At 41.4% G+C, this 12,718-nt stretch overlaps 1 protein-coding gene across 1 annotated transcript; it reads left to right on the top strand.

Annotated features, from left to right (window-relative positions):
* Positions 1 to 206: 206 nt before the first annotated feature.
* Positions 207 to 12,505, top strand: mrpl13 (mitochondrial ribosomal protein L13). The gene is made up of 6 exons (XM_080855944.1): positions 207 to 273; positions 756 to 879; positions 1,797 to 1,890; positions 2,394 to 2,454; positions 5,665 to 5,873; positions 12,245 to 12,505. Exons 1-6 carry the CDS (start codon positions 247 to 249, stop codon positions 12,267 to 12,269), a joined length of 540 nt encoding a protein of 179 aa, XP_080712070.1. The 5' UTR covers positions 207 to 246; the 3' UTR covers positions 12,270 to 12,505.
* The last annotated feature ends 213 nt before the right edge of the window (positions 12,506 to 12,718 follow it).

Below are 12,718 nucleotides of genomic sequence, written 5' to 3'. Positions count from 1 at the left end.
CCCTTATTCAAAATACTGTCGAAATACAAATATTAAAATAAGGCAACACAAATATACCTGGTCACTAAAAAGTGGTCAATATCACAGTGTACAGGTAATTACATCAGCCATGACCATAAGTAAGGGAACAAGAAACAAAACTTTGTGGACGGAACTAAAGGCATTTCCAAGAATTCCCCCGGTATATTTAAGCTGTTGTACTGACAGTCACATTGTATCCTAGCGGTCAAGCAGTACTCATGTAATATGTCCAGTTTCTCCAGATCAGCTCAGGTAACCCATGCCAAGTTGCAGGTTTATATTTGATTTCATGAGGATTTGACGTAACTGTCGTTGTTGGCATAAACCTTAAAAAAAAGCCAGAGTGAGTATTGCTCAGACTGGTTATCCATGCCAGCTATGTTAGCAGCAAGCTTTTGCTACAGCTACCTGTATAGCTAACTAGCTGTAATTTTTGGGTTCGTCTTACAGAGCTTGCCACAAGTCTATATTATTAATGCTAATGTGAATCTAACTTTAATTATTGTAGCTATCTAACAAGCGTGGTGTTTTAGGTAACGTAGGTCCAGGTCTAGTGTTCGTTGACAGATAGTCTGGCTGTCTAATTTACTTCACCCTTGTTGGTGAATTTTTAATGAGATATCATAAAATGTACCACGGGTAATCTTTCTCCTTTATAATCACAAATGCCATCCCTTTTATAATAATAAGTGAAAATGTACATGTTTGTTTATGCCTTTGTCTATCCCATAAAGCAATGGGCTACTTTCGCAAGATCATGGTTTCTGATCGACGCAAGAATGCAGCCTCCGGGAAAAATTGCCACCATGTGTGCAATCAGGCTACAAGGGAAACATAAACCCATATATCATGCTTTGAGTAAGTGAAAAGAACCAACTTTTTGTGTACTATAATTGCTTAAAGCTACTGTTTCACTAGGCAGTAATTCCCTGGCAATTTTGAAATTGCAAGCGCCATAAGGTGGTGCTATACTCACATATAAAGATTCTGGATACTTAGGTAGCTTGAAAATAATAACCAAGTCTTAAAATATAATCACATTATCATATATTGACGTAGATGTTTAATGTTTCCCTCAATATTTGCTTAGGAATTGCCTACAGCCAACAATCTAGGAAGGTTATATTCATCACTTTTTGTGCTTCAAAATAGGCTATGTACACTAGTACACAAACTAGTGTACACTCTGTACACTAGTTTTGTCCAAATGAATACATTATCCAAGTTTACACAGCTATAAATATTTGGGTAGCTGACATCAGTTATTAGTGTTCCTGCTTGAGTATGTGGGAGCTGCCCTTAATTTGCGTGTCAGTAGTGATTTGTGATGTCTTGTGGAGGTCCACTGCATGAGGTGTGAGTGAAGTAGTCTAAAAACCCAGCCTGCTTCATTCGGTGCACAGTTTGGTATTCAGTCAGTAGTGCATCAGCCAGATGAGTCCACTGGGAGCTCTCTGTGTTTCCTGTGGCCTGCTGGGATCTTTAAATGAAACTCGCTGGCAAATAGATGAGAGCACTGTTGTGGGGAGGATAGGGATTCCAGTCCTTCATGAGGAAGAAGAAGAGCAAGGAGGGAACATAACCCCAGCAGTCTGTGCTCCTAACCTGATGCATATCTCCAAAGTTCTATGAAGTCTCCTGCATTCTAAAGATTAAATTCCATTCCAGTTTTAAGATGTCACATGCAATTATAAAATTGTAAGTGTTTCTGATATCAAACAAGAGTCAACCTTCCTATGTACAAAAGCAGACATTTATATTTGTTTTTCCCTCAGGTGATTGTGGAGATCATGTTGTGGTCATGAACACCAAACACATTGCACTGTCTGGGAACAAATGGGAGCAGAAGATGTATTCATCTCATACTGGGTAAATAAAAATATTTATTTTCATAGATGTGGAGGCATTCAGTTTTCTTATGGCAAAATACCTAGAAACACTCAATGCACATAGTATGCCAAATCTGTATTGCGGTATTCCATGTCAAATCAACAGGTGTTCCCACCTCAATTTTTTTTTCTTTCTGGTAATAGATGAATCAATTTGTTGGAGGAATCCAAGAGCCACCGTGGAATTATTCATTTAATTTAATAACAGGCACTTTTACTGAAAATTGGTATTATTTTTCTGGTGGAAGGTTAATCAATATGGTGGAGAAATCATATCGATTTACCACCAGAAAGAAAAGAAAAACAAATATTTTAAATTGGGAAATAAATGAATAAACTGGTTTATTGACATGGAAAAGCCTTTTTCCAGTTATGTAACTGAAGCTCACATCCACTGTGCTGTTTGTCCAGTTCATTTAACTCTCTTTACCACCTGTGTGAGATGTGTGCTGAAGCTAAAGAAGCTCCTGGTTCTTCCTGCAGGTATCCTGGTGGATTCAAACAAGTTACTGCGGCTCAGCTCCATCTTAAAGATCCTAAAGCTGTAAGTTGGGAAATGAAGCATAAATTCAGTACAGTACCGTGTATGTACAATCTGATATATTGTGTTGGTGTGTCTTTGGAAGAGGGGTTATGTTTGTGATGGTTGTAATTGATATGCATCCAGCAAGTGTAACTGAGCCTGCAGTTCTTCACTGAGCAGTAGGAAGCGCTGTGTGTACACTGCTTTACACATGTGAGGCATGTATTCACACAGTTGATTCTCCTCACAAACCACTTAAGCACATTATTCTGGCTTGGCTGACATCAAGCATATAAATGATCATACATATGATCGCTCTCGTAAATATTGCCATGATATGTCAATTGTCATTTATACTTTGAATTGAAAGCGCTCATGAAATTGTCATTGATTTGCCACAGTTTTCTGTTTTCTCCCTAGCTCCCTGTCCTGTCACACATACAAACTGCATGCTCTTTTTTCTTCAAGTGTCACCTGGCATCTTGTGTCTACCTATCTTTGGTGCAAAAGATGTGAGCAAATCCTAAGGAGTTCGTCTCTCGTAATTTAAATCCCAGCGTCTTCTCCAAAAATAACAGACTCTGTAGAAAGTGGGCAAACTATCAGAAGTGCTTGGGGCCTTTCTCCAGTGTGAGGCTGCTAATGTCTCCCTCCCATCTGCTTTAAGTCTGATCGCTGCTATTCCCATCCTGTCACGACTCATTGTTTTTCCCCTGGATCACTTGCTTAGAACTTGGTCACAGCTGCCAAAGTGAAGCACTGGGTATTGGGAGGAGTCGTCAGAAAATGTAGACAAGACACTGAAGACAATGTAGACCTGCTGCCAGGTGTAGCTCCAGGGGAAGAGCTCTTTCAGCAAACCAGAATTCGCACAGTGTAAGCGGCATCTTCCCATGGCTCTTGAGATGGTGTTTATGCCTGAAGGCTGTAAAACTTTGTGGTTGGCCATCATGCTCTGCAAGAATGTGATTGCAGACTCAAGTCTTTACAGCATCACTTGTCATGAAGCCCATATTAGTAAATCAGCGTGCATCGCTTGTGACATTTCTGCCGTGCTGCATTTCAGTACGAAGATTGAGAAATAATGGACTGATGCCAGACTCCCTTTTTTTATGGTGATCAATATTTATAAGTAATAGTAATTTTTTGGGGTATTTAGGGACAGATTCCCAGCTGAAGGTTTTCATGTCTTTTATATGACTTTAACAGAGGAAATGTGGATGAATGTTTCGTCTTTAGTGTTCTGGATTTTAGAGGTTGACCCCTGACCAGCAGCAGTTTCAGCATCTAGAAGGTTCCCTCCTGCTGCTGTCCTCCAAGTGTGAGGAGTCGTGCCGTACCCTGGCCTTGATCCAGACACCCCCTGGGTCACCTTGCCTGTGCTCTTCACTTTGTCTCTCCCTCCCTGAATGCCCTCATGTCCTTTTCTGTCTCTCTCTTTCTCTCTCCCTCCCTCTCTCCCCCACCCACCCACCCGGTGCTCAGCTACATTAGTGGGCATTAAGGAGACGAACGGCCACATTGGAGATCTATCACAGATAATTGTGTGAAATGATTACTCTCAGGGTGACATCCCCCATTTTTTTCGCTTGAGGTGAAGTGCTATAGTGTGTGCCAGTGTGTCTACAGGTTATGAGTGATGATATCTGCCAGGGTGGAGTCAGGCCATGGGGTTGTGGAAGAATAAAGAGATTAGGGGCGATAGGATTAGACATTTTTGTTCTGTGTAAAGAGCACCAGAAGGACTTCCCAGCATGTAAAGTACACCTGCATTCTACTTCAGGTGAAATGTGCTGGTTTGGTGAGCTACCAGATTGTGTCAGGAGATTGGCAGTATGTTTCTTTCTGAAGACAGATGCCTTACTGACTCCCCTAGTATTTGGCTGATGAAGCTCACATGCCTTATTGTCTATTCTGTGCACAACTGCAGCTCCCTTAAGATTTAGCAAACCAGTGAATAAAAAAAACATCCTGCTGATGTTGGACGTTCAAGGCTGTTTGAGTCTCCACAGATCTATCTTGCATGAATTTTAGTTTGCATTGAGTTCTTTAATTGCTTCCTGCCTGCTTTGAAAGACAGAGTAAATAAAATGGCCGCTCAATTATCAAAGCTTTGTTTATCAGATATTAAACGTGAAACCTTTTAGAGATTCTCTAATTACAGTGCATGAAATGCCCTGTATTGTTATTCCTAGGCTTCTTCTTCTTCTTCTTCTTCTTCTTATTCTTCTCACCTTTTTCTGCGATTAATTCAGCCCGAACCGCTTAACGTAGAAACTTCATTCAAACTTTGTCGCGTAGGTCTTGTAAAGGACACTTATGCTATGTATTTTTCACTTTTCTAAACTTTACACTTTTTAAGATATTAAATAAAAACGAATCTAAATGTTCCCATTGACTTACATTGGGCCATTATGACATCATAATAGGGTCTTTAAACTGGCTTGCACCTGTGCTTCACTGACACCTGCGCCAAATCTAAGGAACCTCTTCTATGTCCCTCTCAATTTAACTGTAACTAGGAACATTAAGACACCTTCCATTCTCTACTTTTTTTTCTCTCCATCTCTCCATCTTTCTCTCTATCCCTCTCAGTCTACTTTCTCTCACACTCAATCTCTCTTCTTCACTCCATTTTTATCTCCTTTTTTCAATATTTTCACTCTCTTTTTCTCTTTCACTCTTGTTCACTCTTCTTTCCTTCTTCCACTCTTCTTTCCTTCTTCCACTCTTCTTTCCTTCTTTCACTTTTCTTTCCTTTCTTCACTCTCCTTTCTTATTTTCCTCTTCTTTCCTTTCTTCTTTCCTTCTTCAACTATTATTTCCTTCTTTCACTCTTCTTTCTTTTCTTCTTCCATTCTTCTTTCCTTTCTTCACTCTTCTTTCCTTCATCCTCTCTTCTCTCCTTTCTTCACTCTTCTTTCCTTTCTTCTTTCCTTCTTTCACTCTTCTTTCTTTTCTTCTTCCTTTCCTAACTTTTGCATTTCATGCACTGGTATTTCCTTCAGGAAATGCATTTTCTAGTTGTTCTTTTGTTGTCTCAAGGCTACCCTGAAGGCTTGCCTTTAATGTACTGTCTTTCCAACAATTTCTTTTATGCATGAATTTTAATGAAGGCAAATATGGTTAAAATGTTTTGTCCTTAGTTGACAAGTTGATTGGTGTTGTTTTCACATTTATGTCTGCTAGCCTGTGGTTTTGATTGTGTGTGTGTGTGTGTGTGTGTTGCAGCTGGTAAAGCTGGCTGTGTACGGGATGCTGCCAAGGAACCTGCAAAGGCGGACCATGATGCAGCGGCTGCACCTGTTTGCGGAGGACGAGGTGCCGGAGGAGATCCTGCAGAACCTGACGGAGGAGCTGGCACAGCCCCGCGACATCCCGCGCACGCTCCGCGAGTACAGCCAGGAGGAGCGCGACGCTTTCCCTAAACTCTGGACACCGTGAGTACCCTCTTCCCGCCCGTCTCCACACACATGCACGCACAGAAATATGTTCTTCAGCTAAGTCACCAATGTATAACAAGATTTATGCCTGTATGAGTAGGGGAAGTCCAATAGAAAGCCCTTCTTGAGGCCTCTGCTCATGTGTGTCGTGTGTGTGAAGAAAAACATGAAGTTCTAGACTGAAATTTGGTTCACAAAATACTAATGAAAATCAATCAATCAATCAAACACACACACACACACACACACATATATATACACACACACACACACACACACACACACCCTTTGTCATTATCCCTCCCTCTTTCATTCTTTTGTCACCAGTGCTCCGCCTACATAGCCTTCTTACATTATCTTAGCTAAGGTGTTGGTCTTTGTTCAGGAGTTCAGTTTGGATTTGTAATGTGGGGGGGCACGTTCTGTGATTTCAGCGTAACCATGGTTGCACATAGGTGTGCACCAGTGGCATGCAAAATATTTTTACATTCACAAATTCTTTCATTTTAAGTACCTTTAAAACTCTGGATGTTATAGAGTAAGCCATATGACTGAAAAAAGAAGGATTTGTTAGATATGCAGAAAGCCATTGACACTACGTAGGGAAACCCTGTGAAACCTCTGATGATGATCACAAGTTGCTCCATAGTATCTACGTACCTGTAGCTGCAATGAATCCAGAATTACCCATAGACTTGAGTGCAGGACTGAAAAGGGGTTTTAGTCATTGTTTGAATTATTAACACCAAGAAGCGTAAATATTAGTGCTGTCAAACGAGTAAAATATTTAATCGCGATTAATCGCATTTTTGTCATAGTTAACTCAAAATGAATCGCGATTAATCGCAAATTAATTAATCGCACATTCCAAATGTCTCTTAAATACTTTTTTTTCCATCATTTTTATTTTATTTTAATGCTCTTATCAACATGGAAGGTGGATTGGCTTGCTTTATGCAATGTTTAATTTGATTGAAAATAGAGCTGCAACGATTAGTCGACGAAATCGACTAAGTCGATTGTGAAAAATGGTCGACGCGGATTTGTATCGTCGACGCCTCATATAATATTAAAAAGACGCTAACAGAGCTACCGGTACTTTTCATTCGGAATTGCATATAGGCGAATTAGTGCGAATTAGCTGCGAAAAGCGAATTATTCTGAGATGGCTCATGTTACCATGGAAACAATAAACAAAGCTTGGTTTAGCAGCTGCTGCATATCAGATATGACTAACAGAAAAGTTGTCATTTTTCTCAATGATGGTCAATTATTAGTAGTTTAAGAAGTACTACTACAGTATTTCAAAGACAATGGGCTGTGGGAGCATAAGAACAGTAAGTGTCTAGCAGCAATTATCATAGACATATATCTATAACTTATTGTAAGGTTTACTCTTAAATGTTTGAAAACAGACCGTCTCATGGAGGATGCTTGCTAACGCTATTTCAGATATGTTAAGTGCAATGTGGTAAATCAGTGAATTATCAGAGTAGCCTGTATTTTCGTTTGTTCTGAATAGATAACCTCCTCCACTTAGCAATCTTCAAACAAAAGACTGTGGATTTTTTTTCCCATATGTTACATTTGAATGTCACCTGCAGCTCAGTTATGTTGCACTTGCAGAGGCTTGATCGCTATTTTGAGTTCCTTTTAAAACTTTCTCTTAACTTTTATAAGCCTATTTGCACTCTTAATTTGTATTACTATTTAATGTATTTATTATGATGATTACATTTGTATTAACTTGTTACTCAAATACATTTGAAATTCAAATTCCAACATTTTGAATCATTTTTTAATTTTATGGAAATATTCGTTAGATTAGTCGATTAATCGAAAAAAAAGTCGATAGATGAATCGATTACCAAAATAATCGTTAGTTGCAGCCCTAATTGAAAAACAGCATTGGCAAACAGGGTGATACAAAATAAAATTATAAAGTGCACATTTCAGATAAACAAGGACTCAGCCTATAGTGCAGTTAAACCATGGCTTAATATTTTCTTTTTTTCAAGTTTGCTGTGAACATAGAAGTCAGGCCTCTTATTTCCAAAACAATGAACCGTAACAGTTAGGTAACCAATAAAAGGTAAGCCTACTACTTCTGTGCTTTCAGCCAGCTGCCTGTTGACATTTTCAGACAACAGTGAAGCTCGCTTCTTTTGCACAACACAACTTTTAAAGGTAAACTTTCTATTCAGAAGCTTTTTATCATCCATTTCGCCGTATCGCGCTCACCATTCACGCAAACATAACGTTAGCCTGCTACACAGTTTGGGAGGGCAAAAAGAACGTTAATCGCGCAAAAAAAAAAATGAACGGCGTTAAAATGGGTTTGCGTTAACGCTGTTAATAACGCGTTAAACTAACAGCACTAGTAAATATACATGGCTGAAGATGGATGTAGTGAGGTTGAGCGTCCCCCGATGACATTGAAGAGCGTATGTTCCAAATTGAAGAGCGTATGTTCCGTGGTCGAGCGCCAGTCCCAATCTAATCCCTGTCTGTTTTTCACCTTCTCTCTCTGTGCAGTGAGATTTATATCTCCAGGCGGTAGCTCAGTGGAGTTGAGGGGTGGAATGGGTCTAGAGCTGCATTGTGACCCTGAGTGATTTACACCTGGGTGATTAACGATCCCAGAGGCCACCGAGTGTAGAGAGGGTCACGTTAGGTCACCCATTTAGAGCCATTACTGGGCCAACGACATCACCCAGTCGTTTTCCCAGCAGAGGGACGTGTGCCAGCGAGGTTCCTAGAGTGTTGAAGCCTCACACAGTCACACATGGTGGAAGGGGAGAGGTAACGGAGATTGTGTGGATGTGGAAAAAGGAGTGCGAAGGGCCAGCTGTGGGAGGTATAGGAGGTGAGTGTGAGGAGGAGAGACCAGCCCTCCTCATGCTGTGTAGCTGCTGATAGTCCAACCCAGCTGTTCTTCCTCATATGACTCAACACCTGTAGACTTTCAGCGCACGCTCTCTCGCTCTCTCTTCCCCCCCCTCTCTCTCCCGCCCTCTCTCTTTCTCCCTATCTCTCTCTCTCTCCGACAGCAACAAGTCGTATAGGTTGGAGGCAGGAGGAGATATCCAGCTGCTCCACTGGGCAACTTGCATAGTCAGTAAATCATGTAGGGGCTGGATTCTTATGTCCTCGTCATATGAAGGATTTCGAATGTATCTTTAATGCATCCTGCAGGGTTGTTCTGCATCTTTTGGGAGAAAGCTTTGCACTGTTTTTGTCCTCTCATTTATTGGAGGACGTCAGACATTCTGGTGTGTTGGTCGTCTATCAAACTTGACTATTCAAGTGTGTTGAAAATGTCCAAACAACAACCTGCGGGGTTCTTCAGGTCCAGATGTTGAATGGAGGGCTCTGGGCATCTTCTCTTCTCTATCCCTCTAAAATGGAGTTTGTCCTCCTCCCTGCTGGTCTCTTCACACTGACCAGAGAAAATGCTATGTTGAAGTAGTGATATTAGTAGCCTTGTATCATTTCATTTGTGTGAAGCTGTATTCTCTAGAAGATGGCCACCCCATGTTTGTCGTTCCCATGGTTCAGCCCATTGTATTTAATATAGAATGATGTGCCCCTCTGGATCACACTCATAGTTTACCCATATCCTATTCCTAATGTCGTAGATACATCCCAAACCCTCTAACAGAACCCTTAGGACAGGTTTTTGTACACCATCACAGCTTTGGCATGAGAAACTGTTCAGGGTTGATTTTGGTGGAAGTGAGCCTTTGATTACGACGGTCCTCTGTATGCAGGTGTTTACATCTGTAGGTCTCCTAGCTTAGTTCGAAAGGTGTAGTTGAGGTAGGCCATCTTGTGATTTTATATTTTCCTCAACAACAACAGTCAAAGTTAATTAAAGATTAATCAATTGAAGCACTTGAGCAGAACCTGTAATATAATAATTAAACCCCTAACATGGTGTTAAATGGATAGGTCTGCTTTTGGAATTAATTAAGTAGCCAGTGGTTCTGTTCCTGACCGACAGCTCTGAAGCCTTCGCTGCTGTTCTTTTAATGAAACCCTTGACTCCTGTCTGTCTGTGTTTTTGTCTCTTTCTCTGTCTGGGTGTGATCCCCCCCCCCCCCCTAAAAGCTAGCTCAAGCTGTGCTCGTAAGACAGTGAGTACAAAAACTAAACTACCATCATACCGACCAGACCGTGTCCAGCATTTACAGGGCGTTAGCTACACAGAAAAAGGGAAGAGAGGAACAAAGTAATTCATTAATGGCACCACAAACGCCTGTGAGTGAAATCAGGATTTTATGCCTGTGTTTTTGTCTTTAGTGAGCAACGTCGCCTCGTTTGGAAAATGCCCACTGTGCTTGCACGGGTTTAACTGCTCTCGCGTTGGTGCTGTCCTCGTAATGGGAACGTCTGGGTGTCAACAGGTAGTGAATGACCCGTGCTCCTGCAGCGTTTCTGTGCTGGGTCATGTTGGATGTCTTACTCTAACTGAAGGGAAAACTCTCTATTTAGGGCTAATGGGAGCCTGCAACAGCATCACTATAAATTTCTTTATACCGGTGCACCAGTGTGTCTATGCAGTGTGTGTGTGTGTGTGTGTGTGTGTGTGTGTGTGTGTGTGTGTGTGTGTGTGTGTGTGTGTGTGTGTGTGTGTGTGTGTGTGTGAGAGAGAGATTGATGGAGCTCTGTAGGGCTGTGTGATTGAGGGGCATTCAGTAGAAAGATTGCTGCGACTGCTTCTGCCAGACGCTCTTTGGTTCTGACGTACAGCTCAATTTGGACTCCACTTCACCGCCTCCTCCTCCTCCCCCTCTCCCCAATCCAGAGCTCAAACGGACGGCCACAGCTAAAGCACATGTCAGCCTGACGGGGGCTTTCCCATGGTAGAGTCCGAGCTGGGCTGCAGAAACCAAACAGATGCTGGCCCCTCTAAACGTGTCTCATCTAGCCACCACAAGGGCGTGTGTGCTTCAGTTTTCACCTCTTAATGGCCAACACATTCTGATCGCTAAACTCCCAGGCTTGAGGATCCTGACTGGGAGACACTCGCCCTTGTGTCAACTGTGTTTGTTTTTTTTGTAATTGAAAAAAAGAAAGCAGAAGCAGCCATGGTGAACCTCCGCCTGTCAGACCTATGAGTGTAGTGTCCTTTTCCCAATCCATACATTTTATTTTCACTGATGTTAGGGCAGCAGGTCATTCTGCAATGGGTTCTAGTATTTATATAGGTAGGCCATCAAAAAGTTCCAAATTATTAACATAGATGTGTAAGTGATAAGGCAGGCATGTCTGCTGGGTTAGGGTGTCCTTTTTCCTGTTTATTGGCCTCTCCCTGGCCATCTTGTTCTGCTTAAGTTTTTCAGTTTGTGTCATTCTTTTAGAAACTAATGATTCCTGGAACCAAAAATAGATCCTGTCCCTATGGGTAGAGCTTCAATGACTTTTATGAGACATGCTGTCCAATGAATGACATTAATGTATGGCATTCACATTATGATGAAACAACAAGTTTTCTTTGAAGGTGTCTCTCAGTGTTTTATGTTGGTTGAGAAAGAACTCATGCTTAAGGAGCATCTCCCTGAGCTGACAGAGGAATGGCATCTAACTCCCTCTGTGAGAACTACAGCCATTATTTTTCTGACAAGCTTTTGGACTGAAGTTGTATGAAAAAAATCAACAATTACACAATTAGTGCAACAAAATGCAGGAAATGACATCCAAGTTGGGCACATCCTGTTTGTCTCATTGCTGTTGTATTTTCTGCTTTCCCACTGTGATATGTTCCAGAGCTGACATGAAGAAGGGAAGATACAGTGATTTTAATCATTAGTCATTCTTTTTCTTTTTAGTCGCGATTTGAAATGAGCTCACGAAAGCATTTTGTTATTGAAATTAAAGCGTACTGCTGTGATTTTCATGTTTTGTCTCATTGCTTGCTATCAGTACCACTGCATTTTAAATAAGCAATTGCAATCTACCAATATTATATATGCTTAAGCGTACAAATGTTGGGATGGAGTGTGTGATTGCTTAAAGTAACAATCACCTGAGATCTGTCCAATGCTTTATCAGTAGTGGGTACTACTGGTACCTTATCAGAATAAAAACCTCATGATTGATGAAGTTTTGTCTTGCTGTAACTAATGACTAAATACATGACACTAGCAAGAGTGTTGAGGGTGTCAGATTTTGAGATCAAGTCACTTTTTCCCCGTCGAGTTAGGGTCTTATAATAAGAAACAGCACGTTGGCCTGTTGATTTGGAGAGTAGGAGTGTGTGCTGAGTTTGCATTTGACAGTGAGTGACCAGCCTCAGTCTTGGGCTGCTCTGTTTCATTTGCGTGTTGCCTAGGTAACATCTCTGCTTTGTGTTTTTGTCTCTCCAGGCCAGAGGACTACAGGATGAAGTAACACCTCATCAGAACACCAAGAGCCTCCCAAAAAAAAACAGTGTCCCCCATATTCCACCATGATGGGCTTGTTCCTGGGCCCCGTCACGGTCACTGAGGATTCTCTTCACAAAAACTACAGCTTAGGCCTGACTCGTCTGAAGTAGTATATTTTCCCCTTCGATCTTTCTGTGTATTTACTTAAGGATTATTGTTCTGGTGTCACAATAATGTAAAATAAACTGTCTTTATTATTTATCCCTTTCTTTGTCATTCTGACTGCCTTGTTGAAAGGTTTTTGAGTGCATCAGGTTGCACCTTGTGCATGAAACCCCAGCTGAGCTGCGCAGATCAGACCGTCTGCATGGTGGCTGCATTAGGCCTGTCAGCCTTCTTAGCGCATGAAAAGAATAGGGCTGCTACCCGACCACAAATGGTTTCTGCAGCCCCTGTTAGAAGTCTGATCGTGCG

The sequence above is a fragment of the Sprattus sprattus genome (assembly GCF_963457725.1).
Source record: "Sprattus sprattus genome assembly, chromosome: 18".
Taxonomy (NCBI): Eukaryota; Metazoa; Chordata; class Actinopteri; order Clupeiformes; family Clupeidae; genus Sprattus; species Sprattus sprattus.
The sequence above is the reverse complement of the archived record's forward strand: the minus strand, read 5'-3'. Positions and strand labels throughout refer to the sequence as shown.

What these genes read in the sequence shown, in the direction of transcription:
- mrpl13 (XM_080855944.1), top strand. Translation starts at nt 247, where the DNA reads ATGTCCAGTTTCTCCAGATCAGCTCAG. An exon ending in ACCCATATATCATGCTTTGA is followed by an intron (nt 880 to 1,796) that starts GTAAGTGAAAAG and finishes TTTTTCCCTCAG; the next exon opens with GTGATTGTGGAGATCATGTT. An exon ending in ATCTTAAAGATCCTAAAGCT is followed by an intron (nt 2,455 to 5,664) that starts GTAAGTTGGGAA and finishes TGTGTGTTGCAG; the next exon opens with CTGGTAAAGCTGGCTGTGTA.